This window comes from Cyprinus carpio, chromosome B6, assembly GCF_018340385.1.
Source record: "Cyprinus carpio isolate SPL01 chromosome B6, ASM1834038v1, whole genome shotgun sequence".
Classification (NCBI taxonomy): domain Eukaryota; kingdom Metazoa; phylum Chordata; class Actinopteri; order Cypriniformes; family Cyprinidae; genus Cyprinus; species Cyprinus carpio.
Genome location: NC_056602.1, coordinates 25,425,188 through 25,452,475, shown reverse-complemented (window position 1 = coordinate 25,452,475; position 27,288 = coordinate 25,425,188). Strand labels below are relative to the sequence as shown.

Genomic DNA, 27,288 nt, shown 5'->3' with positions numbered 1-27,288 from the left:
AAATAATAAAAATAAAACAATTATAAAATAAAGCAATATATAAAACATTACTACTATGTCTGTGTAATTGTAAAATATTTATTATTATTCTTTTTAGATTCATGTCAGTGTCTAAATCCTAAATAAGTCTACACTGTGTCCTGGATGTATTTGAAAACCATATTTAGATTTTGCTGGCTGTATAATCATGCACTCAGATGATGGTCAATGCCGGTAGGGTTACTCAAACATTATGTTTTGGTCATTGTACTTTGAGAGATATGGTTGTGTTTTGACATCATTGTATTAAAGCATTAAAGTTTATACAAAACAGTTAAGGTCAAAGACTACTACCAAAGTAAATATAGCCTAACTATATAATTAATGTATAATATAGAGGCTGGGTTTTACTTGTAAAAATACACAAACACTCGTGGGTTTGAATAAATACAGTCTCTCCTGAAAATGTGAGAAAGATTATCTCAAGATTGTATAATTAAAATGTGAGTAGTGTTTTTGAATAAATACAGTCTCTCCTGAAAATGTGAGAAAGATTAAGTGATTGTGTCTGATGTATAGTGCAGTGAGACAAATGAAAGAGACTCAATAATGAATACCCTCATGTCTGACCACATTTCGTTCAAATAATGCCTGAAAGCAATTCTGAAAACTGGAAAAACAATGTAAAAGATTATCTCAAGATTAAGATTATTCTTTCTATAAAAACCTCTTTGCACATATGTATTTTCATGTTAAAATATTAAAAAGTTTATAGTAATTTTAAAATTTAAAATAGTTTAAAATTAAAATATTTAATAGTTAAAATATTTAAAAATTTTTATTCAAATTATAATATAATATTATATATATATATATATATATATATACATATATATATACATACATACATACATATATTAGTGCTGTCAAACGATTAATCGTGATTAATCGCATCCAAAATAAATGTTTTTGTTTACATAATATATGTGTGTATACTGTGTATATTTATTAAGTATATATAAATACAAACACATGCATATAACACATATTTAGGAAAAATACGTTATGTTTTATATATTAAATATGTTTATATATATAATATAAAATATAAGACTAAATATATAAATACATATACATATAAATATTTTTTAAAATATATACTGTATATGTGTGTATATATATATATATATAAATAATAAATATACACAGCACACACATAAGTTATATTATATAAACAAAAACTTTTATTTTGAATGCGATTAATCGCGATATATAATAGGATTTTAAAAATAGGCCTATCTATCTATCTATCTATCTATCTATCTATCTATCTATCTATCTATCTATCTATCTATCTATCGTTTTACCATCCTGTTAATTATAATTATTTCTGTTTATTTTCTAATTTTTAAATTCACAACAAAATTAAATCTGGTAATTTCATTTTGTTTTTAAATGGGTATCTATCTATCTATCTATCTATCTATCTATCTATCTATCTATCTATCTATCTATCTATCTATCTATCTTAAAATAGATTAATATATATTTGTAGTAAAGACACTGAGGTCTTAGGAAAACGCGGGAAATTGTCCATGTCCTTCTGGACCAATGGGCGGTGCTGATCCGCGCGCGCGCTCAAACCATAGGCTCACACACACAGCGAAGTGCGACAGATGCTCTTGAAGTGCGGCGCAAGTGTTGACGGTCCGCGTGTGGATTCTTTTTAAATAATATTCCTGACCTACATATTTGCGCAAACATTTTGGTCGAAACGGCGAGCGCGCGGAACGAAACGGCAGGCAGAATGAGCAAAGTCCAGGGCGGAATGAAATGTGTCAAATACCTGCTGTTCGTCTTCAACTTCATATTCTGGGTAAGTGCTGATGATATCTGAGTGATGATGTCACGCATGCATGCTTTGATTAAGAGTGAAATGCACGAAGGCAAATGTACTTACATTTGTTGTCACCATACAGTCTATGGTTGTCACCTGTTTGTCCTGGAGTTGCTCAACATTTGTATGATGCTCTTTCTGTTTGAGCGCAAAAATGTGGCATTGTGCAGCTTTCTGTGGACTCTGGGATGCAGATGATTTTGTAAAGTACAAGTAGGTGACAGATGTCAAGTGTTTCAAATCTAGTAAGCTTCCTGCCTGCACATTTTTACTTTCTCTCTCTCTCTCTGTCTCTCTCTCTCTCTCTCTCTCTCCAAAACTCTCTGGAGATTTGCAGTGGAGAATATTGCACTGTGTGTTACCTACAAATAGTTTTGTTTCTAAGTTCAATATGTCTGTTTCATCACCCTGTATTTTTTGTTTTTTGTATGAGACTGTGTTTCATGTTTTTGCTGAATGTTCTAGGCTAGTACCACTGTTTACAGTATTGGAAAGAATACTTGGGAGATTTTTTTTTTTTTTTTTTTTTGGAGGAAAGTATTCAAAAACACACGAAGAACAGTGTATTTTGGCAAATTTTATAGTTGTACAAGCTAAATTAGCCATTTGGAAGACCTGTAGAATGGCTGTTGAGGGGAAAAACATTAATCCACTGCTGATTTTTACTGCTTTGGTTGAATCGAGGATCAGGATGGAACATAAATTTTATCAAATTACAAAGAATTTACTTGAATTTGAGTTTAAATGGTGTGTGAATGGTGCTTTATTGTCAGTATGTGAAGATGAAACTATAGTGTTTAACTGGTAATGTTTGTTTGTTAATTTTTATTTTGTATGTATTTAATATATAAATTAATTAATTAATTAGTTTATTATATATGTATATATCTTACATGGTTTTGGGGTTTGTCTCTGCATATATGCATGTTGTGACTGTGTCTGAATGGGTAGAACATATTGTACTTTAGCGGTTTAGTAAATGTTTAAATAAAGAATTGTAAAATTCAAATTCTCTCTCTCTCTCTCTCTCTCTGTGTGTCTCTCTCTCTATATTAGTGCTGTCAAACGATTGACATCCAAAATAAATGTTTTTGTTTACATAGTATATGTGTGTGTACTGTGTATATTTATTATGCATATATAAATACACACACATGGATGTATATATTTCAGAAAAATATGTTATGTTTATATATTAAATATATATATTATTTTAATTATTATTAATGTAAAATGTAAATATTCTCAAAATATATACCGTATGTATGTGTATTTATATTTACATAATAAATATACACAGCACACATATATTACGTAAACAAACTTATTTTGGATGCGATTAATTGTGATTAATCGTTTGTTATTATATATATATATATATATATATATATATATATATACACACACACACATACACATATATACATTATTGGCTTTTCATCAAAATGCAAGTAGTAAAAAAGTTAAAACTCAATTAAAATAAAAACAATTTTTATACTAAAATCTATTTTCATTAGTTTACTCTTGATTGAATGGACTCTAGTGTGGTTTTATTGTGTTCACTAAGGCTGGCCACACACTATACAATTTTAAGGCTGATTTGCGTCCCCGAACGATCGGGGGGTGTGGCCCAATTCGAGGCTTGTCGCAAACGATTTTTTGTAGAGGTCGACAATTGATCGGCCAGCCGATTAATCGGCTGATTTTTGGCATTTTTAAATGAATCCGCATCGGTCGATTGTGCTGCAAATTAGCTGATTTATAGGCAGGCACAGCGGTGGGCAGCTAAGCGTTGTTGCTGAACTCCCTCTGAGGATGCGTGAGAGACCTAGCAGCTCACACTCTGCAGCAGTGGCTTGTTCACACACAGCTTCTGCTAATGTCAAGGCAAAACAGCCCGTTTCGGAATTAGTTTTACCCGACTAGAATTGATGCCGGAAAGTTATCATATTCATAAGTGCAACAAGTCATCTGCATGTGAAAGTAGAAACACGTTCAATTCAGATGAAACTTCTGTGCTGATTATAACGTGCACGTAAACTTTCCTCATGAAATGTGTGTGTAGGTCCGACAATATCTTCCACGATGTCATCGCTCGTGGCCAGTGCACTCTTAAGCAGTTAGGAGCAGCAGGCTGTGTAATATGTGTGAAATCTTTTATTTTTGTTATCACTATGGCCATTTGACTTATAGCAGTGTCCAGTGTTTCCTATACATTGAGTTATTTGTGACGTCTTGTCACTATATCAATACTGCCACAAATAGATTTTCCAAAAGGCTTATACTTCGTTGAGTAAAATGAAACGGGTGTTTTTATATGAATCTATCTTTGAAAATAACCAACTGTCTTCAGAAAAGCTTCGATGTCATTTTCATTTCATCTTTCCTGTAATGCCTGATAAAGTAGAGTTTGTAAGCAGTAATACTACTATTACTTTCTTGTACCCTGCAATAATAGTTTGCTCAAACTCACTTTTATGAGATGAATGAAAAAAAGAAAAGAAAATTGGCCAAACATATCGGCCAAAAAAATCGGCATCATATATCGGCCATCGGATTAGGATTATAGGATTATAAGGCTAAAAATGAACTGTGTTCATGTCAGTGGTCTCATTATAAAATCTAAATTATATGATACACATTTTAATTTGTAGCATATCATTTACAAAATGGTTCTAGTTTAGGACAGTTTTATTTAGGACAGTTTTTAGCCTTCCTGTTAACAGAACATCATGCGTGCCATAATCAAGAGCAAGGTCACTGGTTCAATTCCTAGGGCTAGAAGTTACTGATAAAATGCGTTTCTTGAATGCAATGTAAATCACTTTAGATAAAAGTGTTTGCTAAATTCATAAATGCAAATGTTGCTTGGTCTTTGAAACCATACAAAACAAGGCCCAGCCTCTCCTGTATGCTTGAGCATCAAACGGTTTACTGTAACCATTCCGTATCATAGGAAAAACTGTTGCTTATTGTTTATTGGCTGTCTGTTAATTGACTTGCATGCTGGATAGTCTCCTAGTCCCAGTGTGTTTTATTTTGCTCCTAGAGTCATTTTCTAGTACTCCCCACCAGATGAGAGTGACAAATGTTTAACAGATTGTCAGTTTCTCAGGCAGGCCCAGATACACAGAATTACTAATTTATTTAGAAATTATTTGAGATTGTGATGTGATTTCCTTTGGGCAAGTATTAGAACATTTCTGTAGATCCATATTGTGTTTTAAGTGGAAAGCATATGTCTGAAGCTGATTATGTAAGTTTGTTAATTGTACTTCCACATGAATGTGACAATTTACTAACAGGATTCTTATAGCTTGAGTATGTAAGAAGCAAACAACATGCATAATCCAACATAAGTGGCTCTGAAATTCCTCTGTGGCCGTGTGAACTGTTTTTAAGATTCATGCTGCACACGCTGAATGAGCAAACCTTCAAAGCTAGTCTTCAGTCAGTAAAGAATCGGCTTTCTGTGAAAAGTTATTGAAAGTGTCACCCTTTTGTGCTGTATTCAGCACTCCTTTATTCACTGAACCACAGTGAATTCTGAAGGGTGCATTGAACTCTGGATAATAGGCTTATCATTTCTTCAAAGATGAGGCCACATTGGTGGTCACTTTTTTGTCACATGCATGCAAAGCGGAGAGATAATTCATATACTCTAATAATGTAACAGCATATCCCATGAGGTGGAACTAAGTTTTTTATTTACTAAGTTTGCTCATTCATTATATATTTTATGGTTTCGTTTGCTTATAATGCTCACTTTTATCATTTGTTTTATAAAAGTACAATCCTAATGCTATAAACACATAAATTCATCACTGTCTAAATGACGGGTAACCTGGTTTTCCCCTCTGTGCTGCTCCTTCTTAAAGAGATCTTCTTATCATGTGACCAGTTGTGATGCCTCATGTGTACACTCAAAGTCTATTAGTGAACAATACTTAAAATGATGACTGTTTTTATATTTTATTGGTGCTTTTTATCCTTTTTGTAGCTTGGCAGTATAAATCACCTTTCTGTTTTGTTGCATGAAAAAAAAATGGAGCATAGGCACTCTGTGCATTTGTGTTTTATGGTAAAGAAATAGTACATTCGACTTACGTTGCATTGAAGGTTTATATTTTATCAGTTCTTGCATTCCCTGAGAATCAAACCCATGACTTTGGTGTTGCTAGTGCCATCTTTGAGCTACAGGAATGCGTTATTAGGATACAAATGCATTATTGTTGATGAATAAAATGTCATGTAAATAACTCATAATAAAATTATTAAAAATTATAATGTTGTCTAAAAATGTATACATAAGCCAGCAGATCTTTTAATTAGATTGGATCTGTTATTTTAGTATTATTTATGCACTGTTGTAGTATTTCTTAATATTTAAAAAAAATATAAATAAATTCTATTTAACAATTTATTTTGTTTAATTTTTCATTTCAGTCATTTTAGTACTTCCACTTATTTCAGTTAGTTGCCCAGGCAGCATTTCTTTAATTTTTTTGTTTAATTTCAGTTCCTGATTATTATTATTTTTTTTTTTATCATAGCTTCATTTCTGTTTTAGCTTTAGCTTACAACAACACTGCATTGGATAAAGCATAGTTTCCTGCATTTTTTTTTTTCCATTTGAAGCTGATGTGAAAGAAGTTCTTTTAAAATCTCTCTTCAGTCTTCAGTCTTGGTTGTTTGAATCCACACAAAAGTCATAGGAACCGTTCAAAGAGCACACGTAACTCCTCCTACACTTCATCACACTCTGATTTTGTTACTGCGTTAATGGTCACATTAGACTGGTTTAAACTGTTAGTGTAAGATGTAATGTAGGGCAGTGGCATCAGTCATTGGTTATCTGTAGAGTGGTCTCACTGCGCTGGACAGCAAGGCCTTTGTCTTTGAGAGGGCAAGCAAAAAAAGAAGTGGGTCGTTGTCCTGTGCAGTTTTATGTCCTGGTGTTGCATCGGGTGGGCATGAGGGGGCAGGGGATGGCACCGGGGGATGTGGATGCCAGCAGGGCAAGCTTGTCAGACTGTCACAGCCTGCCTGTTGATCATAGAGATGGGCACCACAGTAGACCTACAGTGGCCGTAAAACTATTTAGATGCTTAAATTACACTAAAACAACATGCTTGATGCTAAACCCTCTCTCAAAAATATTTTCGGAATTACCTTTACAATTATCACCTGCTCTATTGAATCCCATTTCCACCAAATAAGAAAAAAAGATGCTTTGTTAAATCGGAATTATGACATAAAAAGTCAAAATTGAGATACTAAGACATAATTATGAGATAAAACTTCAAATTCTAACATAAAAAGTCATTGGACATAAAAGAATTGACATAAAAACACAAAATTATGACAAAAAGCAAAATCATGTCATAAAAAGTCAGTTATGACATTAAAAGTAAAAAGTATTAGAGAGTCATAACATAAAGGACAATTTTTAACATGAAAGGTCATGAAACTTTTTTCATTTAAAATTTTTTAATGTAAAAATTAATAGATTATGACAAAAGTGTAGTCTTTTTAATGTCATAAATGCGACTTTATCACATAATTTTTTTTTGTCATAATTATAACTTTGTATTTGTAATATATTTACATATTATTACATGCCATTTCACAAAACAAGAAAAGAAATGATGAGATACAAGTCAGTTATGGTATTAAAAGACAAAATTATGAGATGTTTTATGTTTTTATATGATTTTTTTTACAATGATTTTGACTTTTAATATAAATTTATATCTCATAATTTTGACATCAAAATGTAAAATTATGAGATAAAGGCAATTATGTCAAAATTCAGACATTTCTCTGAATATTATTTTCGGTTTTTTCGTTTTTTTTATTGTTTTTTTTAATTATTGTGTTTTAAATTGTTTTTAACTGAGCTAACATGAATTGTAGTCATACTGGAAAGGATAAATATCTGAATATGTTTATATGTTGTGATTGTTTCCAGTATCACAATAAAGCACTTTATCTTACAGAATAACAATCAATGCTCTATTTTAGTCAAGGTTATCCCTCAAGTTACGGTGATGGGCAAAATACAAAGTATCCTGCTCTCAAAGTCAAACCCAGCATTTTTGTGTTTGTACTTAAATAGACCTTTGCAGAATGTGAAACCAGTGACGTGGAGTAAACCAGCAAATGTCACACACACAGTTTTTTCCACTTGTTGACAGTGATCTAATGAAGTGGTGATTTTCCCGTACATGTTTCTGATTTGTTTGACTCTTGTTTGCAGCTGTCGGGCTCACTGGTGTTGGCTGTGGGATTATGGTTGAGGTTTGACCCAGAAACGGTCAGCCTCTTAGCCGAAAATGATGCCCCTGAGCACTTCTTCATTGGTGAGTTGGAAAAGAACGTTAAAACCCACGTCAAATGTTTACATAACAGTCTTTGTAGGTTTCATAAACCTGTATAAACCTAAGACATAATATAGTGTCAGGACTGCAGACTTGCAGGGGTTATTAGGAGAGGAAACGGGCCATGTGTATATCTGTAAATGAGAGAAACTAATATATAAAAAAAAAAAAATTATATATAGTTTATATAGATATATATATATATATATAACATATAAAATGACCAACCAAAGTTTCCTTTCTTTTTCTTTATCACTTAGGAATGGGTTTATTTAAAACAGTTTATACCCCACTTTATTTTTTTTTATTGGTGTAGTGTTGTAATTAATTCAGTAATTTGCTTTGTATGTGTTTTTGTCGTTTTTATTATTATTGATACTTTTTATTTTTTTATTTGAGTTTATGTTTTTTTGGTATGTTTGTTGATTTGTAGTGTTTGGTTGTTTTATTTATTATTTTTGTTTTTTTGTTCGAGTTAGATGCCAAGACAAGATTTTTAATTCTCATTGTAAGTTTAACTGTTTCATGTAATTTTTTGTTTTTTTTTTATTAGTATTTTTATTTTATATTATTTGTTCAGTTACCAAATTTGTACATAGTTTTAGTTAACAATAACAACTGAAAAACAGAACAAAATACTTTGTAAACTTGTAACCTTTGTACCCTGCCTTCTGGAGTTTGTATAAAGCCATCCAAGAGCTCTCAAGATTGAGAAAAACTTTTTTGTGCAATATATCAGACAGACACTGAAAAATCTTTAAATAAATACTTCCCCTTTTGTGTGCTTAAACATGCTAAATTTGCCATTATGCACTACATATACACATACAACACCAACACACTATTAACAAAGCACTGGGCTTCAACTGTGATTTCAGGCTGAAATTTCCCATCTGCGTCATGGAGCCCTAATGGCCTCTGTAATGGCGTACCTGATATTGGTTTTAGGTGTGATAAATGAGCGGGGATGCTGATAGTTCTTGCTAATGGCTAAAGCTGATTTCTCATAGGAGAGGCTGTTTAACTGGTGTGGGTGAATTATAAAAATTATTTCCCCTTTAGCTCTGGTTTAGTCCCCAGAGCAGGCAGTTGGTGAACTACAGTTGGTTGTAAAGCTGGTCTCTCCATATACCACATTGGTCTAATAGAGGACTGAAGAAGTCATTTGTTTTTGTTTTTAAAAAGGTTAGGGGTCACTAGTTGTAGAATGGTGTTTAAGGATTGTTATTTGCTCATTTATAATCCTGCATCCTGATGTTTTTTCTGCCTGTGGTAGCAGTGAGATGATGTATATTGGCCTCTGGTGACTAGACTGTGGTCCTGAGCTGCGTTTAAGCGCTCATAATGGACAAACTACTACTTTGCAAGTGCTAACCACAATGATTATGAAACAAAATGCAGTACTGGTTTATTAAGGTCCTTATAATCATATGCTCAGATACCCCGAAACTGAGCAGTTAGGTTAATCAGCACTACTATAATCTTAAGCAGAAATGTTTCAATAATGTCTCGGCGACAGAGCAAATATGAAAAAGGAGAAGTGAGAGAAGCTCTGTGGATCCATCGCTGATGCACAAATAACAAGCATTTCTTGGTAATATGCTTATACTTGGAACAAACAGTTTCCACCCAGAAACGGAAGATACATCACTTGGCAAACAACTATGTACTATGAAGCTAATGGAGCAGATGCATAGAGACAAAAACAGGAAGCAAGATGGGGAATTCAACAAAATACAACAGAATAATACACTTATGTGTGTATTATCTGCTTTTTAAATGATACATTTTATTTTTAAACATTATTTATACATTATTATTTGAATTTGATGTTTGAATAGTTAACACTGGGATCTTTTATTTCCATATTAAACACAGCTCAACTCAGACTTCTTATTTAACTAAAGACATTTCAGATGTAGATTTGGGTATCATGTGAACAGCAATATTTACCAGACCAAATTGCACTTATTTTAGCCACAGAAGTGGTGTTAGATTGTCATACTTCAATAAGCGGATGATTGCGCTTAAGTGATTTTTTATTTTAATTTTTTGAAGTAGATTAGAATATTAAAAACTAAGTCTTGCTGGTGCAGCAGTTTAATCTGTATTTGTGAAGATTTACTAAATTTATATATAGGCACATTTGTCTGTAATTTAATTTTGTATTTTACTTTTGTTATGTTTTTATTAATGTAAGTGAAACCAGACCCAACAAAATTAATTTTGGTCTATTTCTATTTAACCAGTAAGATACCAATATATCGCAAACGTTAAAATATGTATTTATATTAAATAAGTGTCATCCTTCTGCTAGACAATAACGTCATATATTTCTACCTAGTGCTAAAGTTAATAGTTTGCCTTTGCGTTTTGTTTTTATGTAGCAGCAGTGCATCATATCTGTTGCTGTATTGTGCATTTGAGCAACAAAGACTGGAACAATCAATTTTACAATAACAGTTGAAAGCTGACAGCTTGTGATCTTCCAGTAAACATCTTTACAGATGAGTCAAAGCTTACCATGTGCTCATCTTTTTGCTTTTCTTGTTCTGGCGTCATTGCTAAACAACAATTACCCATTTTCTGTGCTCTCAAGTCACGAGCAACTGAATTGCCTGAGTCCTGGCATGTTTAAGAGAGATCTCTCTGTCCATTTAGAGATGTTCAGTGTTTGTGTTATAAGGAGGGCAGGAGAGCTGTTTATATGAAATGCCAGCGTGTTTTCCATCCATTATGCAATTAGGAAGTCAAGAGTAGTGAGGGCTTGGTGTTTTTAGCTTGCTGAACTCACAGAGGACTCGTGTCAAATCTCTTTTGTCCTGTCCTCAAAAACAACATTATTTTCTCCCTCTGGGATTAATTATTGTGCGCTGTGACGATTGTCTTCCCTCAGCATTTTTGCTTTTTGGCAAGCCTTTTGGTCTTCTTGACTCCTTGGGGGATGGAAATGTCATATCTGAATTTATGTAAACCTGTGTTTAAGGGTGGAAACATGTTTGAAACGCTACATACTGCCGGCTGTTAAACGACAGGGATTGTAGTATATTTATTTAGGCCCTTTGATTTTGCTCTAGTTTATCTTTTTCCATTAATAAGTTTGGCCTTAGCTTAGGGCTGCACGATTAATCGTATTTTAATCTCGATAACGATATCCACCTTTCTTGATTAATTAAAAATAATCGTCACGATATTGGCCGGCTCGTTATTTATCCTGAAAACGTGTTTTTAGTTTGGCATTTGCGTTTTCTTGCATTGCTAACAAGTCTTCACTAGCGTTCATGCTTGTGGTTGCCAGATGTGAAGAGCTTTAAGCCCCAAAACAGAGGTTTTTTTTTTCAGTTTTTAAGAATTTAAGGGGGTCTGAATACTTCCCGTACCCACTGTATTGCCTAAAATATCCAAGTTTTGGCTTTGTTTGCGCTGCGCAGACCAGTTGTTGTATGACAAAGTACCGTGAGAGCTCTAGAGAGCAGACGGCTTCTTGTGCTTTTGAATCACTCTCATGGTACTTTGAAGTCATACACCGGTCGGTATGCTCAGTGCTCCTTCAAGTCCAACACTATAAACGCATTTGCTTCGCTTTGACCGTTCTCTGTAGATCCCACCTTCTCACGCTCCACGATTGGTCAGTTACATACAATGTCTGCATGTTATTGGTCCAACGATCATTACCTTTATTAAGAATGAAACCAAAGACAAAACCTGGATATTTTAGGCAATATAGAAATCCTGGGCAGCACGTGTCCTGGGAAAATGGCATGTTTGGTCACCCTAATCTATTGTGTTTGAGGAATAAAATGTGCTTTTCCTACCTGTGGCAATACAATGGGGAAAAATTACATAAATTGGAATTGTTGGAATTTCTATTAAGAGTTTCTAAAGTTTTTACCAGTTTTTGTGTTGAAAATGGCATGGCAATGTTAGTTTTCAGTGTGTATTAACAATCTTTGAGAAAATTTACTGTGCGATCTGAGTGGCTTTTTCTCATTTGTGAACAAATTGTCACTTAGAAAATCTAATGTGAATACAGATTACAAAACACTATCCAAAACCATGAGTTTTGTATTATCATAGTAGATTAAATGAAGTCAGTGTATAGTCAGTGGAGGTTGGTAAAGGACACATGAAATGTTATTGCATTTCCCTGCTGAAAAACAAAACAAAACAGCTAAAACCAGCCTAAGCTGGTTGACTGGTTTTAGCTGGTCATCCAGCCTGGTCAAAGCTGGTCAGAAAGCTGGTTTTAGAGGGGTTTTGACCACATGCTTAGCTGGTCAGGCTGGGAGACCAGCTGGAACAACCAGCTAAAAACATCTTGACCAAGCTGGGAGACCATCTTAGATAGGTTAATTCCAGCTTAAACCAGCTAAGTTTAGGCTGGTTTTAGCAGGGTTTTTTTTTTTTTTTTTGTGATTATAATTTTAATCAAAATAATCGTGATTATCAGTTTAACCATCATCGTGCAGCCCTACCTTAGCTTGTCTAAAGCGGCTCTGGGTTGGCGATGAGGGAAAGCAGTTGCTCGCGAGGGAGATTGCAGCATCCTAGCGACGGCGTCTCGAGTGACTGTGTTAGCGCCCTGTGTCTGGGGTGACTGAATTGTTGCTATGGGGAGTTACTTGGCAGAATGACAACAAGATTAGGAAGATCCTGTAATCATGAATGTCCAGAATAGATCTGAAACGTTATGTCTTTAAATACAGCTTTACATTTTCTGAAGAAAATGACTAAAGTGTCATGCCAGGGCATGAATAGGGTGTTTTTAGGTGGTTGATTGTTGGTTTTCAGGTCTAAAGATATATGACACATTTGGTGGGTCTCTAAAGAAAAGAATGTTTTCTTTGTATAGTTAATTAATGTATTAAATAACACCAATTCATTCTCAAGTGAAAAATGTGTAGCTTAACAATTACAAAGCCCAAAACAAAAAATGAATATTAATTTTTAATGTGAAAAATTAAATATAAATCTAAATACCCCTACTTATTTATTTAGTTATAAAAATGTGGTGATATAAATTGGACATGGTTGTTTTTGTTTTCCTCCATTAGGTCATGTGAATATTTTGTAGGTATTTTTAATTTTTAAATTTTTTAAATTTTTAAATTTTTTTTAATATATGTTTTTGTTACTTTTGTTTATATTATTGTTGTTATTATTATTGTTTTTTTTTTGTGATTCTGATTTGTAATATGCTTTGTACGCTAACCACTGTTTGCTGACCAATTAATAAAAAAAAGTACTTATATATAATTATTATTTATATAATTATTATATATAATAATTATATAAATAATATATATCTCGCGGGTATATACGATTATGGTCTCAGGGCACTGGTTGAGCTTGTGGTGTCTGTGTGTGTTGTGCACACAAAGACTGTTTGTTTCTGTTGAGCCAAGGCCTTTGACACTCTGCTTGTTGGAGATACGTGAGGAGACGCATTTCACACAGTCTCAAACTTCCCTGCATACAAGCTGCAAAACACAAGAATTGCAGTGCGCTTTTATGCCTTGTGCTTTTGCGTGGGATTGTAGTTTGCATTGCGTGGGAAGTACCATAACATCTGTCAGGAAATGCCCACAGAACTTTTATAAAATTAGAATCAGCTGCTTTCATTCTCAGTCATCTAAACGTACACCTGGGTCCACATTCATAACCATGAAGTGAGAATGCTGAGATAGGCTGGTTTTACATCAGTGATCCTAGAACACTGTAAAGTAACAGAGAGAACTAGAATGCACATCAAAGTTTAATAATAAAGGTTTGTTCATGTGTCTTTTACGCAATAGTTCTCTATTTGTTTTCATCCTTTAAGGTAATGAATAAGCTGCTTGTTTTAATTTTTTATTCACAAATATCATAATTATACATAATTAAAATTAATGTTATTACATCAGGTACTATTTATGACCAATGAATGTAGGATTGTTAATGTTAACTAAAAATAAAAATATTATAAACATTTTTGTTAATTGAAATGAGGCATAAATAAAATAGAATATAAATATTAGATGAAAAACTAAAAAAAAGTAGCCTTGGTGTTGAAGCGCTAAAATAACTAACTGTAAATAAATAAAAACTAAAACTGAACTAAAAAAATAAAACCGAAATAAATAAGTTAATGAAATATATATGTAGATGAGAAATAAATGTGGCGTGTTGAAAAATGTAAATAGTACATAAAAAATTTGTAATATGAAAATAAATAATAATTCAAAATATTAATAGAAAACTGTTATAAGTATATAAGTAATACTAATGCTGAAATAATTTTTACTCACAAATAGAATTTTCTCAGCAGTTTTTACATGAAAATAAAATATTTAATTATTTAATTATTTAGATAGATAGATAGATAGAGATAGTACAAAGAACATGAATCCAGCTGAAAAGCTGAAAAATATACATTGTACATAGAGATTATAGCATATGCTAATTTGCATCTTAGAGCTAAATATAACTTGAAAATGTTATTTTCATTTATTTGCCCTTTGGTTGATAACCACTATATCCTCTTTTAACATCCACATGCTCGTGTTACAGTTGAAAATGAACAGATGATTTCATTACACAGGTCTATTCATGTTCTGCCATCATCTGGTCATACAGTGAACTGCATGCTGGGATGTTTGTGGACTAAAGTTCAACTTTCAGTAGACTAACTCTAAACATTACACTATACTCCTGGCTTCTCCTCAGCGGTGTACATCCTGATCGGAGCGGGAGGCGTCATGATGTTGGTGGGGTTCTTCGGCTGCTTCGGGGCCATGAGGGAGTCACAGTGTCTTCTGGGATTGGTGGGTAAGAACTACGCAACAGTAAATGAACAAAACACTGTTCCACCATCCCCATCTACAGCCTACATGCACGCTGAATGTTGTTTTTTTAATTGGGATAAGTTTAGTTATTGGACTCCTTATCGTTTATAATTGAATTGTTACATCCCTAAAATGGACCCTGTTTACTTCCTTAATACATGTTTATGGTCTGATTGTGCACAGCCCATCAGTTAAAATGATAAAATACAATAAATAAAGTAATAACACGCCTATTAGAAGTAATAACCCTATTGATATCCTCTGATATAATACTGCTGATTTGCAATTAGTATTGACAAACTAAAGTGAGGTCTCTTTGTTGTCTAGTTCTTCGCTTGCCTTCTTATCATTTTTGGCGCAGAGGTTGCTGCTGGAGTCTTTGGCTTTCTAAATAAGGATAAGGTCTGTCACACACTGTATCAATCATTTATTGAACGTAAAAATGAACATCTGTCATCTAATGATGTGATATGATCAGATACTCTCAAATGTGTTTCTAGATCATTCAAGGTGTCCAAAACTATTACCAGTCTTCTGTGAAAAATGGCAATGGGACTGCTATTGTATCCGTGTATCAAAAAGTGGTAAGTCGAGCTTTTGTTTTAAAGATAGTTAGTAAATGATCTGTGGCTATAGTGGCAGTATCAACATCATCTTCTGACATTTCTGTTCTTCTTTCACAGCTTGAATGCTGCGAGCCTGAGTCCTCTCCCTCTTCTGGACTGTGCACTGCTGAAAAATCTGTCAAGGTAAGTTCAAATGCACCATCTGTTTTTGAAATATGAATTTGAACACAGATCTGAAGAAATCACTTGAGTTAGTTGAAGGGAGTCATAATTCAGAGCCTTAAATTTACTATATGACGCATGATCCAAAGGCAGGTCATCTGAGAAGATTTTATTATCCAGAATTACCTCTAGGGCTGTCTATGATTCTTCGATTAAATTTGAGTACTCGATTATAATAAATCCTCGACTGCATTTTGTTTGTGTCATTTAACTGGTAAAATACCGGAAGTGGCGAGAATCCATGTAAAGCATTTTTAGACCATTTTCTAAAGCTGCATGAAATATTAAAAATCATAAGAAAGCATACTGTGAATTCACAAAGGCTGCGATTCAGTTATAGTAAATAATTAGTTTAATATGTAAATAATTCTGGTTTAATATGCGCTTTATTTATATGCATGTAGGTTACGCTCATCTCAGTAAATGCTGCTCTACACAAACAGGTATTATTTACATGCATAAAGCGTCTCAAACAAAGTTGCTTATAATGTTTATCTGGGAACAATGTGCAGCATTCTATCAGATTTATAAGGTAAATCGTTTATAAACCTATGCCAACATCTTTCTCAATATGCTAATATATATGCTAATATATGTTCTGATGTCCACGTTCTTGTTCAAGAAAGGACAGTGGCTATATAATTTCTACAATAAATAAGTGACCAAATATTAAAGATTAAGTGGACATTTGAATTATATGTTGTTTGGTCAATATCAAACAAAAATTAGCGCTGAAAAGTGTAAAAACATTTGTGAGGCTGTTGGCGCCCTCTGCAGGCATTTGATATAATACATAATGTACATAAGTTATAATTATGTTTTATTATATTATGTATTTTAACTGTTTTGTTTAGAGCTGAAATGATTCCTCGAGAAACTCGAATACAAAAAAATCATTATTCAAATTATATGAAATTATTTGCCTCGAGGCTTGGTTTAGTCCATTGACTGTAACTACACACGGAACACTGTGTTTCCCCACAGACCATCATTACGGACGCACAAACCGATAAACGCTGGACATATAAATGACCGTAAATCAATATGGTGGCTAGTTATGATATTTTAGACACCCTATTTTGCCTGTTTTGTTTTCGCCAAAAAAAACATAATTCCAAACACAGCCACAGCACTGTTTTGCATCTCTGAGCAACCTGACGCTGTTTCGTTCCTGAATGAATCACCCACTGAATGATTCGGTTCAGTCGCAATGACGCACTTCTTAACAGTGACTTGCTGCCACCTACTGGTGATTTTAATTTGGCATTTCAAGTATTTTTTCATTTTTAAAATAATTGTAAATATCAATATTCAATGTTCTATGTTTAAAATAAAAAAATATTATTTATGCATTTATAACAGCAGGTTAAATTTATGTCCCTCTGAGCTGAGTTAAAAAGTGTGTAAATCTAAATGCCTCTTCAGATGCAGCTTCTGTGTTTCCTCTGCATTGCAAAGATGAATTTTGTTGATACTGATATCATTTGTTTGGTAACAGCCCAAATGTCTTATTATTCTAATTGACTGAATAAATGTAAGAAGTTGACTCAAAAGATGTTATATTTACATTTTATTTGCTTAAAACAGCCCATTCTTACTCACATATGGTATTTTTTTAGCCTTTATTTTACTGTATTATGTGGGACTTAATACATCAGAGCTTTTTAGTGCTGTTTTGACTCACAAGCAGGACATGTTTCAGAGTGAAGTGATGAGTAGTTCTGACACAGGCCCTTAGATGGCGGCCATGTTGTTCTGCACGGTGTATGAGGGAGAGAGGGAGGGCTGCGGGACACTGACCAGTGGAGCGACGAGGTAAGAGGGGCTTAGAGAGAGAAATGAAGCAGACAGTGGCAAGATGTCCCATGAATCACTTGATCCGATAAGCCCACAGAGCACAAAGGCGGCAGGTTTTTTTTTTTTTTTTTTTTATAGCAGGCGGGAAGACACATTGATCGGCTGAGAAACATGATGTCACAAACAGTGTGCTTCAGTTGTCAAGTTCATGCTGACAATTGATCCCAATCAGCAAAGCACATTAAAGAAAAGCAAACCGTAACAGCATGTTTACATAGTGTTTTCAGTGGCTAAAGAGCATAGAAATATACTATTGAAATATATTTTGTGCACCACAACTATTAGCTGCAGCCCTGTGTGTGTGTAAAATAAAATATAGCAATCGTGTGAAATATTTTTACTATTTAAAATATGTGCTTTCTGTTTTAAAATGTAATTTATTCTTATGATGCAAACTGAATTTTCAGCATCATTACTCCGGTCTTCAGTGTCACATGAGTTTTCAGAAATCATTCTAATATACTGGTTTGCTGTTTAAGAAATGTTGAAAACAGTGGTGCTGCTTAATATTTTTACGGAAACCGTAATACATTTTTTCAGGATTATTTGATGAGTAGAAAGTTTAAAAGAACAGCATTTATTTGAAACAATGTAAAATTCTCACTGACTGCTTGCAAAAATTAACTTTAAAACAAGGTGCTATTTGGTTTGCGGTCAAATCGCTCATTATTTTCTTTTTTTATTTTAATTCAAACAATCATAAAATAAATAGGCAGTGCCCATATCCGCATAATGTTGTATGAAACACAGTTGTGCATAACAACGATTTCTACATAGTTCGATTACTTTATTGTTGGTTATAAAACATGCATATCTCTGCTATTTTAGAACTTTGATAGCGGTTCATCCAATCAGATTTCAGAGCCAGAGCTATTCATTTTATAATCAGTAGAACTGAACCCATGTGTTGTATGTATGCTGTTGTTGTAACATTATCACACTACATCAGTTTGCCATGTTCTTTTGAAATATTTTCAAGGTTTGTAATGAAGCTATAGAAAAGTTCTTCAACGAAAAACTCTTCATAATCGGATATGTTGGCATCGGCATCGCTGGAATTATGGTAACAAAATTCTAACAAACGTCTTTTTGTGAAACGTGCTTAAAAGGTCTGGTCAAATTTATTTGTATAGTGATTTCCACAGTGCATTGTTTCAGAGCAGCTTTACAGAAATTAAGATGTTAAAGGTTATTATATCTTAGTATCCTTGGTGTGTGTGTATATATGTGTGTGTGTAAAAGTATTTACAAAATATGCATGTTATCTTTAATTTTATTGAGACTTGATATTTTGTAATGCAGTGACCTTCATTTGTACATGTGGCTTAATTGTTCAAATGCTTTTTGGGAACACTATAGCTTATATTTGTTATTTAACATTTGATCATCCCTCTCTGTTTTGGCAGATAATTGGCATGATCTTCAGCATGGTTCTATGCTGCGCCATTCGGAACAGCAGAGAAGTTATTTAGGTTCCTCATGTGTCAAAGCCCGTCATCTTTCACCTCATCAGACCATCACATTCAGGCTCGGGAAGCGGGTGGAGGAGCTCCCATGAGGCAGTGTGGGTCTTGTGGTACTGTTTTGTGAACAGCGTTCTATCTCTGATTGTTTCTATCTTTTCTGTGACTTGCATTGTTTGATTATGACCTCCACTGCATGTACTGTTACTGTAACTGCATTAACCTTTACATTTATTTAGTCTTTATTTATTACTGAATCATCATCATCACAAAGGGAAACTTCACAGTGTACATCTTGCTTTTTTCAAACTTGATCTCCTTTAATAGAGTCTTCAGTTTAGACTTTCACAGTGAACTGGACATTTACTTGCCGATGTAAATAAGTTTTCTGCTGCCTCACTGATCTACTACTTTTCTTGTTTTTTTTTAGTGTTATTTATTGTGTGAACTAGACCAGGTTTTTTTGTGCTAATAGATAATGGGTCATATTTTTATTGTGTTTTGCTGGCTATTAATATTTGGTTCTTGTAATTTTGCCACATCATAAAGATACTGAATGAAGCTGAGAAGTGGATCGAGTCAACAAAGTCAACATGAACTCAATTTAATTTCATAACATTTTTATAGTAAAAGGTTCATCAGTGCATGGTTTTCCAAATGAAACAATTAGTTTCATAATTTTATCAAAACGTAACTTGCTCTTTCTCGGAAACAACTTTTTGACCTCGCACCTATGTGCTATTGGTTAATATTAACCAAAAAAAACACATCAGTTTAGGCTACTGTTGTAGGCCACATTTTTTTTTTTTTATATTGCCAGTAGTAATTTAATGTTGATTAATAGTAATATAATAATAATTACAGCAATAATAGCAAACGAGAGTTGAAAAACTTACTGCTGAAAGGAAACTCAACTTTCAACGTCCGTGTTTCAGACAATAAAATTGTTTGAGTCACGTTGACTTTTTCAAGTGTCACACTGGTTTAATCTTTTTTTTTCTCCATCTGGTTAATGCATATTACTTTCCTAACTTGGCTGATTTTGAATCTGTAAAGTTCAAGCCTCAGTTTTTAGGGAGATCAACAAATACCACTGTAAAACTGCAAAAACAGGTCTAAAGTAAATCTTCAATCATTTCCTATTTTTCTAACTTTTGCTATGGCAGGTCTGTTCAGAAATGTGACCCACTAGTTTTGTTGTTCTATGTGCCTTTATAACAGACAAAGCTGCATCATAAACATGTTTGCAATTACAATATGCACATTTTTGTAGTTGATGCAGCTCTTAACGTCAAGTAGGGTTTTTATTTTTACTGTTTCATAGCATTGTGTTGCATGTAAATGGCTTTGAAATAAACTGTGGCCACGAAAGCCTAAGTAACATTAAAACAGCACTCACAAATAAATACACATTTTTTTAATTCATTTTTGTAATGTTGAATTAGACCATTGCATTAAACAAAAATTAATACATTTTGCATTGAGGCGTCATTGTAGGAAAATGTTAATACTGTCATCAAACATCACAGCACTTAAACATACAGCCTTTTGCTCGAGGCCAGGTCCCTCAAACTTTGTGAAGAGTTTGTCTTTCATGTTAATTTAAGGCAAACACACGACCTGAAAATAATGACCTAAGCTCTGGGATAAGAAATCCCTGGAAGCTACAGTTGTAACATGCTGGTCCATATAACAAAAGAAAAATAAATGCCTTAAATATTGCATAAATAAAATATGCATCAAATGTTAGGCTGTTTTAGGTAGCCACTGCATACTTCATTTTAGACTGCACCCCATGTACCTTCTCCAAAATCAGCTCAGAAACTGCAATGGACCACGATGTGCATCTGATGGAATGAAACTGAATTAAAGTCTATGACATTCCCTAAAACTATGAACAATTTAGAGTTACAAGGTCTGAAAGCTTCAAAAGCATTAAGTAACCCAAATGTTTAGACACTGAAAACAGTGACAGGAACAGAAATAAATGAATTCTGAGTAGAAAAAAAAAAGAATTTAATACAAAAAGAATTGTAGATAGATGAAAAAAAAAGTCAAGAAAAACAGTGTCATTATAGTGACACCAGTCTCCCTCATTGAGGGGAAACCTTCACATATGCTTCAAGAAAACAAGCACGTCAAGCGCTCTCCTCCAGACATATCCTTACCAACAAGTGCAAAACGCTGGCCACAGCCCATCAAATAAGCCTGTAAACCATAGAGGAAGTGTGGTAAGGCTGGAAAAAAACAGAAACTTAACCAGAGTAGAACTTGCCGTTCTCTCGACAACTCTACCATCTTGATTAATGTTTATCTACTCTTGTAAATGTAGAGTTGGTTGTGTAGCTGCCACAGTCTAAGAGGTACTGGGGTCTGTTCAGTCAGAGATTAGCTTTAGGGAGGACTGGCTCATGATAAACTCTCCCACGCCGATGAAGTACATGACCTGTACGATACCAAACAATGGTGCCATGACTAGAGCCCTGCAGCCCGCTCCCTTAAGGAAAGCTGATGGCCCTTCTCGCTTCATGATCTTGCTGTAAGAATGGAGAAAAAAAATAAAAAAAAAAAACACACTGTAGATGATATACTCACAGTCCAGAATTACAAATCAGTTAAATCATAACATTTAAAACACATTATAGGACTAATGCATTACCCGAAACAGTCAATTATGCCACTGTAGGTTTCCTCATTGGCTCCTTTGCTTAGAGACTGCAGCCTGGTCTTAACCACTGCCAAATAAGATAAAAATGGTGAGCACATGCATTTTTTTAAAAGGTGTAAAGGTGAAAATGGGCTAGAGGGGACCAAAAACAACTTTTACCATCACATGGGTTAACGGCAACAGCAGCTGTGGAGCCTGCGACACATCCAGAGATGAATGACCAATAAAACGGTGCAGTCTCCTCAGGGGAGGGCTTACCCAGCTTGTTCAAATTTGCAAAGAGAGGGAAGTAGATGATTGAGAAAGGTACATCTCTGAATAAGAGAAAAAGAAAAAACAAGTCACAGTCTCATTAATGTGAATATTTTCATTTAGTGTTACAGTAAAGATTTTACGACGCATTACCTCAATAGAGTTGCACCAAGGCCTCTGTAGAGCCCCTGAATGCCTCTAGTGTGCAGTAACTCTCTTGCGATCTGGGTGGCAGATACGGCCCTGGGTGAGGTGTTGGGCACCACGTTGTAGGAGCGACTCAACACTGCGTTTGTGGTCGCCAGTCTATTGGAAGGAATGATGCATGGTTTTCTCTGCTGAGCGGCTGTGAAGAGGATCGGAAAATTGTTACTACAGCTAAATGAATGAGTGAGTAATACAACTACACTGTACTCATAATATTGCAAAATAACCCCAATAAACATTAATGCCAAATGACACAACTGACCAATAAAATCAACAATACTCAGACTAGACTTTATTGCTTCATTAAGCGCAAAAATGAAACCTACCTAGTCTCCCAGCATCCTGTAGTTGAATTTTCAGCATCTCCATTGGAGTAGTGACGATAACCTGGCACATGCCTGCAGCACATCCAGCCAACATCTCTCTAAATACAGTCAGCCCTCTCCTGTAACAAACAAGGATGTGATTATAGATATTTTAAAAGACCTGCATTTGAACAAGTGCTAATAAGTGCAGCAGTAGCTAACGTACCCATCTTTGGAAAGGTGGCACCGGAAGTAGTCATTGGCAGCCAGTTTGATGGCCTTCTCTGGAGTGACCAAGGTAAGATTAACCGCAGCACCTAAAAGACAAACAAACACAGGGTTAAAGAAAACCATCACAACTGATGACAGATCAGCAAACACATTCCCCACCACCATCAAACCAGAGATAAATCTACAACATGACCTTATCAAATACCATTTAAACTGATAAAAATGCAAACAGACTGTAAGAATATAAGCAAAGCTTATGACAGAACTGTGAGATGATGATGGAGGGGGATTTTACATAATGTGAACAAAACCAAAAAATTAACTAGTATATAAACAAACAGTGGACAGAAAAACAGGATAGAATATTCAGATAAATGTAGTAAAACAAATGAAGGCAGGCACATTCCAGAAATTGACCGACATTAGGGTTGTGCAGTATCACGGTATATAATAGAAGAGAAGTGTGTCAGCAGGGAGATTTTGCTGTGCTGTTTATGCAGTGATTAATCTGCAAACAAAAGAGAGAAATACAGCCTATTCTCCAAACAGCCGCTTATATTGCAGACCGCTTTGTGTAGTTCCGATGTGTTGCACATACTAAGTGTAGTTTTAATATTAGTCATCTGATGTGAGGTCACAACAGCTCCAAAAATTTTTTTATAATGTACTGTATTGAGCCTAGTTTTTAAACAAGTGTTAAATGAAGTGAAATCTGTTTTAGAGACGTATGGATTTGTTGTGCATTGCTCATTTTCACATACTAAAGAAAATAATCCATATAAAAGAAAAGAAAGACTAAGTAACCTAAATTTGTAAATTATTCATTATATTATCAAAGAGGTATAACTATATTATTATGCAAGATAAAACATTATGGGTTGAATTTAGGCAAAAAAAATAAAAATTGAATTAGAATAGGGTCATACTGCCCAGTCCTAATTGAAACCAGTAATTTTAAGATGCCACTGTCTTTAAAGAAAGCACAGCAGTTGTTCACATGATCAAATAAAAAGACCTTAAAAAAGACAAAGCAGATAATGAGCGTAAGTGATGAAGATGAATATCCAACAAAACATGGCAAGATGGGTTAGTACTGAATGAGACAAGAGCAAGGACAGTGAAGAAAGTGGAGGAGGAAAAAAAAACTACAAAGAAATAAGAAGCAAAAGTGTAAATATCAAAATTCAACAATTATGTATAAATAAAACAAAAATTGGTGCCTAATTGTAAGAGCAGAGTGAGTAAGAACCATGATAAATGATTTGCCTCCAGCGTGGCTGCGCCTTATCGGCTAGCCTTCACTATCCCAGCGGGGACCCATGTCTGTAACATGAAAAACACAGATGCAAACAACAGCATTCCTCACAGAAATGGAGACCCGGCACAAAACACCGACTCCAATCTCCTCCAAACTCTACAGATAACACTTTTTAAGGATACTTATATTGGTCTACTGAATAACTGAAGCCAAACAACCAATCTACCAAATGTAATAATTACAACATGTCTGGTTTGATTTGCTTCATTTAAAATTAACCCTCTGATTAATTAATTATTCAATCTGAAAAAAAGTAAAGTTTCTTCATACTTATTAAAAAAAAAAAAAAACATAAAACCATGTCCTGCTTTTTTGAGTGCATTATTTTCTTGAATTTAAAAAGTATTTTGAGAGATTGATCCCTTAACATTATAAGGTAATGGTTAAACATAATGGGTAAATATTACAGCTAGTTATGCAGGATGTGCTGTCAAGAATAAGCATGTAGAATTATGGCTGAGGGTTTAAAAAAAAAAAAAAAAAAAAAAAAAAAAAAAAAAATTCACCCGATGGTGGTTTGGACAAATGGTTAAAATGCCACTATAAGTGCACGCCATGCATCAGAGGGTTAAAAATAAAGGGTTCTGAACAGTTAAAAAAAAATTAAAGTTGTTCTTTATTAATTCTTTATATGTTTAGAAAGTGTTTAAATATTGCTACTTCAGTGCTACAAATGGCAAAAAAAAAAATTATTGGTTTGAATTTTACTACCACCAGCCAAGCTATTCTAGTTCATTCTCCAAAGTCATATGGACTGGATTCCTCAAGTCTATTCAGGTGTACCCATCATGCCATATAAGATGCCATACTAATCTAAATAGAGTATAATTATACATTAAGCCACTCGTGAATAAATAAGAGTGAATCTTACCTCTATACATGCCAAAGTATCCCTCAGATCGCACTGTTTTGATGAGGCAGTCAATCCTAAAGGACAAACACAGTTGTGTTAACATGGGTCAGCTTACTTCTGCTTCAACAAATTAACCTGTATTAGCAACAACAGCCACATGTGGTATGTTCAGTATGTGTTTACATCAGGCATGCGACACGGTCTGGCCTCAATCCTTAAAAGGCTTTGCAGTGTCCATAGCGACTGAACCATCATGTCAGGCAGAAACTAATGTCTGACCATGCATCACACATTCCACTAGGATTAACTACCGATGCATGGCTAATCAAATCAAAGTGAGGAATGACACACAGCCATGAAACAAGCAGGAGTATCTAATAATAGTGCGTGTGAATTAAAATAGAATGTAAATGTTACAGGAATGAAGCACTGAGAAACTTAAAGGAAAGTAGTGGAGAGCCCTTACATGCTCTTGTAGACTTGCTGGCCTTGTCTTTGGTTCTGGAGTCTGGTCTTGGCCAAATCGATGGGAAACACGCAAGTGACCCCAACGATGCCAGCAACGCCACCATTAATCAGTTTGGCAGGGAGGCTAGAGGTGAAGGAGAAAAGTAAAAAGTGAATCAAATCTAGTTAAAAATAAAAAAATAAATATATACATCCATATAAATAAATTCAAGGGGACTTTTGCCAGCTTAATATCAAAAAGGACCTTAAAATTTATAAAAGTGTGTATGAGTGTGAGAGAGTATACTTGTTGATACACTTAACTATTTACAAAAAGTAACACGTACAAGGACATTCAACAGAAGAAACATTTAAAAAAAAACAAAAAAAACAAATCTACTTAAAATATATTTATGATTTATAATCTCCTGTACCTGATTTGCTGAGACATTTTGAAGGGAGTAATTCAGGAATGAGATGAAGGTTGAGTTTGATGAGAGCTTCTTGCAGTGATCAGTAAAGGAAGTTCAGACCTCGAGCGCAGACCTGGAGTAAAGACACAGTGATCATTGTTAACTGACTGATATAAGCCTGTCTACACGTACTCCACAACCGATATAAATAACTTGCACCTCACTACCATTAAGCTCTTCCTACGCATCACATGACGTTTTAATCCCCGGCAAAAACACTGCCATAAGGTCAAATGAGACTGACTCACTTCCGGCTAATGTGTAAGGCTACGCTTTCACGCATATGTTCCGTCAATGGGTTTGACTTTCTCTGGTCTGCTAAATAGAGATTACTATATGATTCATTTCCGCGAATCGACTCTTTTGAACTGTTTTAAAGCGCGGGCAATTCTTTTACGTCCTGACGTAATTACGCAGTCAAGTGGTCTCTGGCATCTCACGGATTACACACTTTATATATTATTTCGATAAAGCCATATATAAATGCACATTATGCAATGTAGTAATAAGGGTGTTAGTTGTTGACTGTTTAAGCGAACTCGTGAACGAATCTTTCAAACCGGTTTCGTGAACCAGCTGAACGTGTTCATCATGAAGAGTCGACTCAAAAGAAAGATTCATTCACGAGCTGGAAACGGCTTATTCGCCTCAGAGGAATTTAACAAGATAACTCAAGACCTGACGTGTTTCAGTGACATTCCTCTTACACACGCCCATTAGTTCAGACTTGCAAACAAGATTAAATCTCCTCATGCTATTTCTTCTGCAATTTTATAACCATTTTCACAAATATCGTTCCTAAATCGCAACATTTTTGTGGCCGTTGCATTAAAGATAAAGATAATACAGTATTAACGTGAGTTCATTATGCAATAAAAAAACAATAATAATAATAATAATAAAAAATTAAAACAATTCTCAGAAGCAACCCTTTGAATGCGGTTAAGGAAATTCAGTCAGCATTTTTAGAAAACTGGAAATGAATTACTTGGTTTTCGCCTAACGTTAACAGTCTAAACTACACGGCGAACTAAAACTGATTAAAAGAACATACATCCAACCCCGAATATATAACATTTTATATATAGTATATAACCGGTTACAGTTTGGGCGGTGAAGAGCTTGCTGTACAACAATTCTATTTCTGCTACATTTCTACTATTTAACTTCTATATTAGTATTAGAACATAAATCTGCTTTACGCTTTTCGCCAAAATAACTGCTTACCTCAGAAAATGAGCAGAAATATTTTAATGAGATTCCGTATTCGAGAACCTTCCACGACGAAGAACTTTGAATGAATGTTTGAATGGAAAATTCCCTTCCGCTTTAAAATAGGAGGCGGG

At 34.3% G+C, this 27,288-nt stretch overlaps 2 protein-coding genes across 5 annotated transcripts; one reads left to right on the top strand and one right to left on the bottom strand.

Moving 5' to 3' along the window:
• The first annotated feature begins 1,590 nt into the window (after positions 1-1,590).
• Positions 1,591-20,608, top strand: LOC109104672 (tetraspanin-2-like). 2 transcript variants are annotated; one of them, XM_042726477.1, is made up of 8 exons: positions 1,599-1,855; positions 8,136-8,238; positions 14,962-15,059; positions 15,408-15,482; positions 15,581-15,664; positions 15,764-15,829; positions 18,705-18,788; positions 19,132-20,608. In XM_042726477.1, exons 1-8 carry the CDS (start codon positions 1,787-1,789, stop codon positions 19,195-19,197), a joined length of 645 nt encoding a protein of 214 aa, XP_042582411.1. In that variant the 5' UTR covers positions 1,599-1,786; the 3' UTR covers positions 19,198-20,608. The 2 variants fall into 2 exon arrangements, with proteins under 2 accessions (XP_042582412.1, XP_042582411.1); XM_042726478.1 differs by lacking the exons at positions 18,705-18,788; positions 19,132-20,608 and adding an exon at positions 16,273-17,093 and having other exon boundaries at positions 1,591-1,855.
• LOC109104669 (mitochondrial glutamate carrier 1-like) lies at positions 20,591-27,288 on the bottom strand. Of its 3 annotated transcripts, none has more exons than XM_019117950.2 (10): positions 27,170-27,288; positions 25,904-26,015; positions 25,489-25,614; positions 25,041-25,096; positions 22,847-22,937; positions 22,642-22,760; positions 22,262-22,454; positions 22,016-22,170; positions 21,848-21,923; positions 20,591-21,725 (listed from the first exon to the last, which is right to left on the bottom strand). In XM_019117950.2, the coding sequence occupies exons 2-10, from the start codon at positions 25,918-25,920 to the stop codon at positions 21,566-21,568; spliced, it is 993 nt and encodes a 330-aa protein (XP_018973495.1). In that variant the 5' UTR covers positions 25,921-26,015; positions 27,170-27,288; the 3' UTR covers positions 20,591-21,565. The 3 variants fall into 3 exon arrangements, with proteins under 3 accessions (XP_018973495.1, XP_018973496.1, XP_018973497.1); XM_019117951.2 differs by lacking the exon at positions 27,170-27,288 and adding an exon at positions 26,110-27,124; XM_019117952.2 differs by lacking the exon at positions 27,170-27,288 and having other exon boundaries at positions 22,847-24,174; positions 25,904-26,021.